The 10,905-nt window shown below is 63.1% G+C and overlaps 1 protein-coding gene across 1 annotated transcript in view; it reads left to right on the plus strand.

Annotated features, from left to right (window-relative positions):
• Nucleotides 1-470: 470 nt before the first annotated feature.
• PRKCSH (protein kinase C substrate 80K-H) overlaps nucleotides 471-10,905 on the plus strand; it is an 11,438-nt gene continuing 1,003 nt past the window's right edge. The window contains exons 1-14 of the mRNA XM_032396172.1: nucleotides 471-536; nucleotides 921-1,073; nucleotides 1,271-1,387; nucleotides 1,955-2,050; nucleotides 2,145-2,202; nucleotides 3,098-3,215; nucleotides 4,671-4,800; nucleotides 7,233-7,317; nucleotides 7,933-8,011; nucleotides 8,716-8,802; nucleotides 9,081-9,269; nucleotides 9,353-9,452; nucleotides 10,089-10,158; nucleotides 10,438-10,527. Of these exons, the coding sequence (XP_032252063.1) occupies nucleotides 998-1,073; nucleotides 1,271-1,387; nucleotides 1,955-2,050; nucleotides 2,145-2,202; nucleotides 3,098-3,215; nucleotides 4,671-4,800; nucleotides 7,233-7,317; nucleotides 7,933-8,011; nucleotides 8,716-8,802; nucleotides 9,081-9,269; nucleotides 9,353-9,452; nucleotides 10,089-10,158; nucleotides 10,438-10,527 (1,295 nt within the window). The 5' untranslated portion in view covers nucleotides 471-536; nucleotides 921-997. The remainder of the gene's footprint in view (nucleotides 537-920; nucleotides 1,074-1,270; nucleotides 1,388-1,954; nucleotides 2,051-2,144; nucleotides 2,203-3,097; nucleotides 3,216-4,670; nucleotides 4,801-7,232; nucleotides 7,318-7,932; nucleotides 8,012-8,715; nucleotides 8,803-9,080; nucleotides 9,270-9,352; nucleotides 9,453-10,088; nucleotides 10,159-10,437; nucleotides 10,528-10,905) is intronic.

Genomic DNA, 10,905 nt, shown 5'->3' on the forward strand with positions numbered 1-10,905 from the left:
AGGAGTCACACGGTCTAAGTCGGAACCAGCCAGGCGCCCCAACTTTTTTTTTTTAAGATTTTATTTTTTGAGTAACCTCTACACCCAATATGGGGCTCGAACCCACAACCCCAAGATCAAGAGTCCGCTCCTGGACTGAGCCAGCCAGGCACCCCCTACTTTTTTTTTCTTAAAGCACCCCCCCAACACCACCACCACTCCGCTGGGTTTCCAGGGCGTTTTTCAGGAACCTTCTTTTCCGGCGGCTGAACCTGCCACTCCCAAGATGGAGGAACCGAGCGCCGCCATTAAGCGCGAACCATCAGAACGATCCCCTCTAGGCTTCACAGTCCTATCCAAGATGGCCGTCTGGGTTCCAGCCCATCCCCTCCCCCAGTTGCCACTCCCAACATGGCACCCTTGGGTCGCCGCTCCGCACGCGCGGCGTGATGCCGGAAGTGACGGATCCCACATAGTTCCGCTTTCTTTTTTCTGGAGGAGCGGTTGGCTGCTGGGCTTGGGGGCGCGGTGGATATTGACCTTTGCCCCGGCCTCGTGTAGGTGGTGAATTAATGCGCGGGGGGGGGGGGTCACCCCAATTTCTTATTGGGGGCAGCTGAAGGGTGTTCGTCGGTAGAATGGGAGACTGTTAACCCCTTCGGCCAATTGGCGGGAATTGCAGAGCTCACCACCCCACCCCCACCCCGGCAGGGAGCGGAGGTTTTGAGCTTCCCACTATTGATATGAGCAGAGTGAGACTCCCTCTGGGCAAGACTGGGGCGAGCCCCCCCTCCGCCGCCCACCCCCCCGGTGTCGGAAGCAGAGTGAGCCCCCCATTGCCCGGAAGCGATGGAGGAGTCCAATCGGCTGGAGGAAGAGGTGACTTCCTTTGGCTGGAAGTAGCCCTCTCCCACTGACCCGCCGTCCCTTTCTTGCCGCAGCGTGGGTGCACAGCCCTTCTCCCCGCAGCCGGCTTCCTCCCCCCAGAACCTGTTTCCGGCCTGCGAGCTTCTGCGGGATGTTACTGTTCGCGGTGCTGCTGCCCCTGTGCTGGGCCGTGGAGGTCAAGAGGCCCCGGGGCGTCTCCCTCACCAGTGAGTCCGCCGCTGGAGGTGGCTGAAGGTGGGGGTAGGGTGTGGGAGGGGCCGACTTGGCCCCTGGGATAGATACTTTGAGCCTTCGGCCTCAGTTTCGCGGCCTCTGGGTAGGGAAGGTGGCAATGCTCAGCTGCTGGGTGAGGGCTGCGAGGGTCTCCTCTTGCCTTGGGCTGAGCCCCTTATCTCCGTCCCAGACCATCACTTCTATGATGAGTCCAAGCCTTTCACTTGTCTGGACGGCTCTGCCACCATCCCTTTTGATCAGGTCAATGATGACTACTGTGACTGCAAGGATGGCTCAGATGAGCCAGGTGAGTCTCGGTTCATTTATTCATTCATTCATTCATTCATTCATTCGAGGTTTTTTGAGTGCCTGGGAAATGCTAGCCTGTGTGGTGGTGGGTGACCAAGACAGACCCAGTCCTGCCCTCACATGGCTCCCTGTTGAGTTGGGGGGGAAGCCAGTGGTTTGGTGAGGAGGGCTCGCCAGCTGCTGGGGGAGCCCAGCCTGGGGGTCAGGAAGTGAGGGCTCCGCTGAACCCTGAAGTGTGCTGAAAATGGAGGTGCCCGCAGGTGCAAATACCCAGAGATGGGAGAGAAGGTGCGGTCGAAGGGCAGACAAAGACAGAAGTGGAGCCAAGGGATGGAGCAGTCGGCCGGGCCCTCTCCCGAGGGCCTGGGTGTGGAGAGGCAGGAGAGAACGTTGGAGAGATTTATTTCAGGCCCTGAGTGTGCAGCTGCCCTTCCTTCCCTTTCTCCACATTGGTGGTCCTCACGGGCTGTCTATGTGCACGCGTGTCGGGGGGATCTGTCTGTGGGTGGGTGTGTGTGTGTGATGGGTTAGTCTGAGGTCACCCCGAAAACTCTCCCTCCCGCAGGTACAGCCGCCTGTCCTAACGGCAGCTTCCACTGCACCAACACTGGCTATAAGCCCCTATACATCTCCTCCAGATGGGTCAATGATGGAGTTTGTGGTGAGTGAGATCACACCGCGGGTGGCGAAATAGGCGGTGGGGGGAGTAGGGAGGAGCCCCACCGGGTCTGATCCATCCCTGCTTCTGCTCTCAGACTGCTGTGATGGGACCGATGAGTACAACAGCGGGATCGTCTGTGAGAACACCTGCAAGTATGTGGCTGCCCCCCCCCCCCCCCCCCCGCGCCCCTGACCTTGCCTCGCCCCACCCAGTGAACCACGCCCCTCTCTTCTCTGCTTTTGTCTGAGTGCTCACTCTGCCAGCGCCTTGTGAACAAACACCACATTGCCACTCCATCGCTGGCCCAGAAGCAGGCACCGTTTCCCAATTCAGCAGACGAGGAAAGTCAAGTTTAGAATAAAAAGTGACTTTCCCCAAGGTTCCCCCAGCTAGGACAGAGCGGAGCCAGGGCTTGAACCCAGGCCCGTCTAATTTGAGACTCCGATCTTTGAATCACTCCTATCTTTGAATCGCTCCGCCCTTGCGGCAGGACCTGAAAACTGAAATGCCCCCAGGCAGGTGGTATAAACAGCAGAAGGCAGCCGAGCGTGAGGCAGTAGGGAGTGGTGGGCACTGTGGCATCTAAAGGAACACCTGCCCCTTGACTCCGGGCAGTTGAAGACAAGTGGCCGAGCTAGATTTGTTTTTCAGAGAAGCTGAAAATCCCAATATTTTGTAAACTCACCTGATGGGAGATCTTTTAGGTACAGGGTGGGTCAAGGGCAACACAGTTATCCATCAGATGGCCTTCTCGTCTAGGAGTCTGTGATTTCTGTGCTTTTCTTTCTCCTTTGGGAGCCAACTTCTAGCCCCACATCCGAGCATTCCCTAGCCCCTCTCCTAGATCCCTACAGTGAGCGAACTCTGACTGCTGCCGCTTCTCTCAGGGACAGGGATGAAGGGCTCTGAGGAAGTGGGGGGAGGGGGGTTTGCTCCATGTTTCCCCACATGGGGTGGGCAGCAGGTAGGTTGAGTCCTTTTGGAGGAGGCAGAGCTGTGAGCCCTAAGGGCTTCCCTGGTGGTGCTTGTGTGTTCCCTCCACCCCAGGGAGAAGGGCCGTAAGGAGAGAGAGACACTGCGGCAGATGGCAGAGGTCACGCGAGAGGGGTTCCGCCTAAAGAAGATCCTCATCGAGGACTGGAAGAAGGCTCGGGAGGAGAAGCAGGTGAGGGACCCCGTGGGGCCAGGCCCGGACAGTGTGGGCCCTGAGGCCTGGAGTCATAGGCTGGTGAGGCTGGGTGGGATTGACACCTGCCTGACTAGTGGAGTCCCGGGGCCAGTTACCATCCGTGTGTGCCTTGGTTCACCCATTCGTCAGCTGGCTGTTTGGTCATTGGTTAAGCCGTTACCAGGTGGTGGTCAGCACAGGTCTTGCACAAGGCCTTGGTGGCAGGCTGAAGTGGGCTTAGAGGAGTGTCCTCCTGCATCCCAGAACAGGAGGGACGCCTCTCTGCATCCTGGTGCCATCATCTGTAAGATGAGGCTGATGACCATGTGACCTCCCCGTTCTGGGGGAGGACTCAAGACATTGACAGAGCAGCCGGGTTAGTTCCATAGGGTGAGTGCTGCAGGGGCTGGAAGAAATCGTGTGCCCAGGCATGTGTCTCTTCCTTCCCTGCCCACCACCCCCTTGGGCTGTTAGACGGGTCAGAGTCCTCAGCACTGCCCCTGGACTTCTGCCAGACTCTCCGCATGAGGGCTTCAGCTCTGTTTTTCTGCCCAGGGAAGGTTCTGGGTCTTTCTCCCCTCCATGCCCTGGCTGGTGAGGCCCCTCTTGAGGTCGAGGGGGAGGGGCAGTGAAGTCCTTTCTGAATTCAGAAGATAGTGAGGGAGCCATGCAGTGAGTTTTGCCCTCCTGGGGGCGGTGGGAGAATCCTGGGAGCAGGCCAGGCTGAGATGTGGGCCAAGGTCTTAGGAGGAAAATGATCCCGTGGTGGGGCTTGGTCTAAGACCCTTCAGCTGGGGGCCCCATCCACACAGCACACTCGTTCCTTCTTGAAATCTCCACAGAGGCCCAGAATGTGCTGCGGTATAGTGGGCATGAGACTGGAAACAGACCTGGAATTGCCTCAAGGGCGCATTGTCCACTGAGAGGGACAGATGCCAAAGGGACACCCAGGGCCCCTGGAAAAAGGGTCGTTTGGGTTGGGGCTCTAAGGCAGAGAGGAGACTCGTGCCCAGTCTCCCTCCTCCTCCCACCTGTTGTGGGGGCAGGAAGCAGGGACGGCTTCTGGAGGAGAAGGCCTCTATCTAAGCTGAAATCTGTGGGCTAATTCGGAGTTAGCCATGCAGAGTGTTCTAGGCAGAGGGAAAGCATGTGTGAAGAACGGGAGGCAGAGAGCCTTTGGGGAATCTAAATGTTGTCGGGGTAGTTGGAGCCTACAGGTCAAGATAGTGGTGGGACAGCTGGGGCTGGAGCAGTGGGCCTGGTTATGCAGGACTGGGGGGGGCTACATCGAGGTGTTCAGGGTTCTCTCCGGTGAGCTCCGGGGAACCACAGGGAGGTGTGTGCTTCGGGAAGGTCACCTGTGGCCACCCTGTGGCGTAGAGGCAGGGAGATGGCGCTCAGGAAGAAGGCAGAACAGAAGGAGAGGTGGCATCTTGCCTTTTGCCCACCCAGGAAAAGCTCGCTGAGCTACAGGCTGGAAAGAAGTCCCTGGAGGACCAGGTGGAGATGCTGCGCATGGTGAAGGAGGAGGCCGAGAAGCCAGAGAAGGAGGCCAAAGAGCAGCACCAGAAGCGGTGGGAGGGTACGTCATGGGGTGGCCAGGGCTGGCCCTTGTCTTCTGGCTGGGCAGCGCCTGGCCCCAGGAGCGATGCTCATACCTGTTGGCTCTCGTGTCCGCTGACTTCCGATCGTGCTGCCTCAGTCCTCCGTGCGCCTCATTGTCTTCGCCTGTGCGTTGGTCATTGTATTCGAAAGTCATTCGTAGGAATAATCTGCAGCCTAGCAGAAGTGATTGTTTTTCTGAGAGGAGGTGCTGTTCTTTCTGCCAGCCACATGGGAACACTACCATTGGGGGATCCCCTGAATCCAGAGTGAAGGCTGGAGGCCCCTCCAGCCTGTCAGGCAGTGGGAGTGGAGGTGTGAGAACAGGCAGGGTGATTTCTGGTCCAGCTTCTCCTCAAGGGGGCCACCCTGGGGTGAGGTCACAGCTTAGTTGCGGCGGGTGCTTTCCCATTCTCCCCACCTGGGGCTTTGATTCCCTCTCTGTTGTCTCACAAATTCTCATCAACACAGACTTCCGGATTTGCCGGGAGCTTCCATGTCCTTTAACCTTCCTGAATTGCTCTTTGGCCTGGCAATTTATGTCACTTTGGTTGGTTGAAGATGGTTTTTTATGCTCTGTCCAGCATTTTCTTGCTTTTGGCAGGTTGTGCTGCCATTCTGGAAAACCGGGAGCCTTGTCAGTCTGGCCGGTGGGGGTCACGCTGTGGAAGCAGGCTAGACGGGCGAGGTGGGGCAGAAACCTCCTCCAGACTAGTTAAAGGTCCAGGCATTGCAGGAAGGATTTGGAAGTGTGGCCCTGGCTACTCCCTGGGCTGGTGACCGGGAGTCGGGCAGCCTGTCTCCGAGTCCACCCTGCTGATCTCCTCCATCTCCCTGGGCCCCTGCTGCATTCTTTGTCCCTTTCTCTGTCTGCCTTGGTTTCTCGTAAAATCGGTAATCCAGTAGCTCGTGCAGCGCTCGTGGGGTTCCTGCTGTGTGCCGGGCACATCCCAGGTACCAGAGGTTCAGCACTGACCGAGGTGGAGATAGCCCCTGCCTGCTGAGAGGAGGGAGCCAAGCAGAGGACACAGGTGCAAAGGCCCTGAGGCAGCCTCATGTCTGGTTTTTAAGGGCCAGCAAGGAGGCCGTGTGGCAGGAGGGAGGGAGTGAGGAGAATCGGAGGGGTGTGGGAGAGAGACCAGGGCAGGGCCTTGGGGACCGCGGGGAGGACTTAGGCTTTTACCCCTGGTGAGGTGGGAGCCATAGAGGATTCTGAACAGCGGAGGAACAGAAGCCAGGAAACCAGGGAGGAGCTGACCACATTGGTCCAGGCAAGCGATGGGCTGGGGGGGACCAGGGTGGGGGGGGCACAGGGGTGGAGAGAAGTGGGCCTGAAGGCAGGCTGAAGCTGTTCGTGGCCCCGGGGGCAGGTGAGCAGGAACCCCAGTGGCATCTGCAGCCTCCCCTCCTTCCCTCAGCAGAGACTGTTTCTGCCCCTAGACCCTGGCTTCCACCCTCCACTGCTCTTGGGAGACCCTGGACTTTGTTATCTTCCCCCTTTCCGGGGCGGCGTCCAGCTGGTACCTCTCCTCCACCGAGAAGCACACTTGGGCCCCGCCACTCAGACAGCTGTCCCCAAGCTCTGCCTTCCCCCCCAGTGCTGGGAAATCGGGAGGTCTCTTCTCTCTGTTCATCCTGATGGAAGCCAGCTTCCTAACCCATCCTGTGTCTCTGCCCCTGGCCCTGCTCTTGCCCAGCCGGGGAACTGCGGGCAGGTCCCTTCGGCCAGCCAGCCTCACGCCCTCACCTGGGAGAGGGACGGTGCCAGCCTGGTCTGCTGGGGTGTGGCGGGCTCTCTGGGGGTGAAGCACAGCGTGGCAGAGGGAACCCTGCTTGTCCCCTTGGAGACGGCTGAGCAGAGGCCCCGTGTACACCAGGAGCTCAGTCGCTGGGGCCGCTTTCTCGTCCAGTCCGACGAGGTGGGGGTGAGGCCAGCGGAGGAGGCACCGCCCTGGGCCCCCAGGAAGCCTTCCTGGCTTGGCCACGCCCCACCCCAGTCTCCATCCTGACCTTCGTGTTGGAGGGCGGGCCTGGGGTGCACGGGCTGCTTCACATGGGGGCCTCCCAGACGTGGCCGACCTCTGCGTGATCTCCCGCCCACCCTTGCACGGTCGCTGCGAGCCCCTGCTTGTTCAAACCCAAAGTCCCAGGGTGTCCTCAAGCCCCAGCCCCCATGTCTGCAGACCTCTCCACTCCCTGCTTCGGGGTCTCCCCACTATCTGGCACTTCTCGCCGCCTCCTTGGCCCCCACCCTGGCCAGCCTTCGGCAGCTCCCGGCTCCCGTCCCTGGTGTGTGCTCTTCAGTGGCCCGACTCGGCACCCAGGGCAGGGCCAAGCACACGGTGGGACACGTGGGGTGTTGGGGCAGGGCAGGTCTCAGGGTGGCGGGTGACGGAGCCGGGTCCTCCACAGAGCGGCAGGCCGCCTCCAAGGCCCAGCGGGAACAGGAGCTGGCGGCCAACGCCTTCCAGGAGCTGGACGACGATATGGATGGGGCGTGAGTCTACCCATCCTGCCCCGGGCCTGAGGTTCCCTCCTCCCACCTCCCCCTACCCTGTGCCTGAGCCCCACCTCCTCGGCATGGGTCCTTAGCTAGTCCCAAACCATATCTGGTTGGGACTAGCTTGCTGTCCCCTTACTGAGCCCCTGCTTACTCAGGTATAAAGTAGGTCCAGAAAAACCCTGAAGGTAGATGAGGGAACCCCCCACATGCAAGGAGCCAGGTGAGGTAGCTGGGGGGTTCCATTACCTTTCCCAAGCCTATTCTGTGGCCTGGGTCACTTTGACAAAAGCCAGACCCCTTTTAATCCCACTGTGCCCCTGACCTTGCCGGCTGACCCAGGCTAATGGCCGAGTGGAGGGTGGGCTGTCGGGAACATGGAATCTCTGTTTCTCCTTCGAGCCTGTTCTGGGCTGTGGAGTCCTCAGGACAGGGGAGAAGATGGGACTGGGCCCCCCTCTGACCCCAACCCCGGAGTTCACCTTCTCCCAACTTCTGCCTCCCCTCCCACTTTGAGTCTGGGCAGGGGCCCTGACAAGGGGGGGGAGCAGGTAGCGGGCCCAGAGCCAGTGGGCCTCACCGCCCTGCCGGCCTCTTCCTGCGCCCCCGCAGGGTCTCGGTCACCGAGCTGCAGACCCATCCGGAGCTGGACACCGACGGTGACGGGGCACTGTCAGAAGGGGAAGCTCAGGTACTGCATCCTTCTTGCCCTGGGACTCGTAGAGGTCTCATTGCCCTAGGGTGACCTCAGGGCCAGGGGGCGGGGGACAGGCTGGCCCTGGGCTGCTCCCAGGGCTGCTGGGTGCCCAGCGTGGGTGATGCCACTGGGCCTTGCCCGGGTGAGGCGAGAGGGTAGCAGCCCAGCTCTCCTCCCTGCCCTTTGAGACCTGGGCGCACCACACGGGTGCCGTGGGGGCACCTGGTTAGGAACGTGCCAGATTTCCCACCCACCTGGCCCCACGTGCTCCCCCGAGTGTGTGCCCCCCACCCTGCTCTGGCCTCCTCGCGGGCGGCCTTGGCTCTCTGGCCTAGCTGCGGCTGGCTCCCTGCTGCTGGCTCCTTCCCTTCCCACCTGGGCCTCTGCCTCTTCCCAGGGGCCCAGCGACCTCTGGTGCTTGTGCTCTGGAGCTCCCTCTCCCTCTCTGTCTCTCAGTTTCTCTCCCCGGCCGCTCAGGCCCTCACCCCTACCTCCTCCCCTGCTTCTCCCCTCCTCTGGGGCCCGCCCTCTTTCCCACAGGCCTGTGCTGCCCCCTTCGGGCCGCTCCGCCTCAGCGCCCAGGCCTGGCTAGGGGGGTTCAGGGCACCCCCCGCTCGAGCGTGCCTGGGGCACACGGGGGGGGGGGGGCGGGGGACGTGGAGGCCCCGATCTTGACACTTCCGCCAACACGCACACAGGCCCTGCTCGGGGGAGATGTGCAGACTGACGCTCCCGCCTTCTATGATCGCGTGTGGGCCGCCATCAGGGACAAGTACCGCTCTGAGGTCAGCGGGGGTAGGAGAGGACATGCAGTACCCCTCCCTGCCCTGCCCTGCCCCCGCCAAATGCCTCACAAAGAAACTGCCTCTGCTTCTGGCACGGGGCCATCCAGGCCCCCTCCGGGGAGGGCCCCCCCATCGGCTGTCTGTCCCTCCAGGCCCTGGGGGAGGGGCCGAGACACTGAGGCTGCCGGCTGGGTGATGGTGTGAGCTTGGACTTGAGCCCCGGGGAGGTGGGGGTGGACCACCGAGCCTGTGGCACCGGCTGCCCGCACACCCACCAGGTGCTGCCCACCAGCCCCCCACCTGCGCCGTCTGAGCCTGACCTGACAGAGCCCAAGGAGGAGCAGTCTCCAGTGCCCTCGCCGCCCGTGGACGAGGACGAGGACGAGGAGGAAGAGGAAGAGGAAGAGACGGAAGAGGAGGAGGAAGAGGAAGAAGAAGATTCCCAGGTGCAGGGGGAGCAGCCCAAGGTGTGTGTTTCCGGGGGCGGGGGGGGGGGGGAGGACGGGGGGGGGGCGGGGGCACTTGCCGACTCTGCCCCCCCGCCCCCCAGGAGGCCCCGCCCCCACTGGCCCCCCCCCAGCCTGCAGCCAGCCCCACTGAAGAGGACAAAATGCCGCCCTACGATGAGCAGACTCAGGCCTTCATTGACGGTGAGGGCCAGGCGGGGGGGGGGGGGGGGGGGGGGGGGGGGGCCCGCCGCCCACCCCCCCCCCCCCCCGCCCCCCCCCCCGGGGCCGCCCAAAGGGGGCGCTCCTCGGGGCGGGTGGGGGGGTTATTGGGGGGGGGGGGCGTATGGGGGGGGGGGGGGGGGGGGGAGGGAGGGGACCCCGCCTGAATCCATGCTCCCCATGATCCACACCTGCAGGGACCCTCGAAATGGGTCTCACTTGCTTCCCAAGATGGGCTTGCGTTGGCCCTGAGCAAGCCTGGGGAGTTGGGGCCGTCCCGGGGGGGGGGGGTAGCATCTGAGGCCTGGAGAAACCATCACCACCCCGGTAGGCCCCCAGGGACCCTCCTGCCGCCTCCCGCTGCTGCTTGTTTGTGCCACCCCAGCAGGCGAGGAGCCCGCTAGGCCCCAGGAGTCCTGGTCCTCCTCCCTCCGGAGTGGAGTGCCTGGGCAGCTGGGCGGGGGTTTGCCCTGGGGCCTTCGGGGCCTTTGGGGCCGGTCCTCACTCAGAGCAGGGGAGCCGGGGGGAGTGAGTGTATCCGCGGCGGCCCCTCCCTCTCCTTCCCGGATGGGGGTTGGGGCGCCTCTGACCTCTTCCCACCCTGCCCACCCCCTCCAGCCGCCCAGGAGGCCCGCAACAAGTTTGAGGAGGCTGAGCGGTCCTTGAGGGACATGGAGGAGTCCATCAGGTAGGGGGGCGGGTATGCGGCCACAGCAGGGCTACGTTCCCACCTGCCACGCCGGCCGCCCGCTGCGGACCTGGCTCCCTGGGGGAGGTGGTGACGGGGCGTTGCCGAGGCGGCCCCTGTAAGGCAGGGTGGCTCCTGCAGGGAGGGGCCCCACACGGTGGGGAGCCTGAGCCCAGTCCCCGAGTGGCCCTCCGTGGCCGGAGTGGGCCTCCCTGTGTTGTCCTGAATGAGGCTGCGGCGTCCCCAGCTGCCCCTTCACGGCTCGGCCTCCCCTTCCAGGAACCTGGAACAGGAGATTTCGTTTGACTTTGGCCCCGGCGGAGAGTTTGCCTATCTGTACAACCAGTGCTACGAGCTCACCACCAACGAGTGCGCGCGCCGCGGCCGGCGGGGGGGGGACACGGGGCGGGGAGGGGGCGGGCTCACGGGCGGCCAGCGCAGTTCCCGGGCGGGGGAGGGGACACGGGGTGGGGAGGGGCGGGCTCACGGGCCGCCAGTGCAGTTCCCGGGGAGGGGACATGGGGCAGTGAGGGGGCGGGCTCACGGGCCGCCAGTGCAGTTCCCGGGGAGGGGACACGGGGCAGTGAGGGGGCGGGCTCACGGGCCGCCAGTGCAGTTCCCGGGCGGGGGAGGGGACATGGGGCAGTGAGGGGGCGGGCTCACGGGCCGCCAGTGCAGTTCTCGGGCGGGGGAGGGGACACGGGGCAGTGAGGGGCGGGCTCACGGGCCGCCAGTGCAGTTCCCGGG

The sequence above is a fragment of the Phoca vitulina genome, unplaced genomic scaffold, assembly GCF_004348235.1.
Source record: "Phoca vitulina isolate PV1807 unplaced genomic scaffold, GSC_HSeal_1.0 scaffold89, whole genome shotgun sequence".
NCBI classification, from domain to species: Eukaryota; Metazoa; Chordata; class Mammalia; order Carnivora; family Phocidae; genus Phoca; species Phoca vitulina.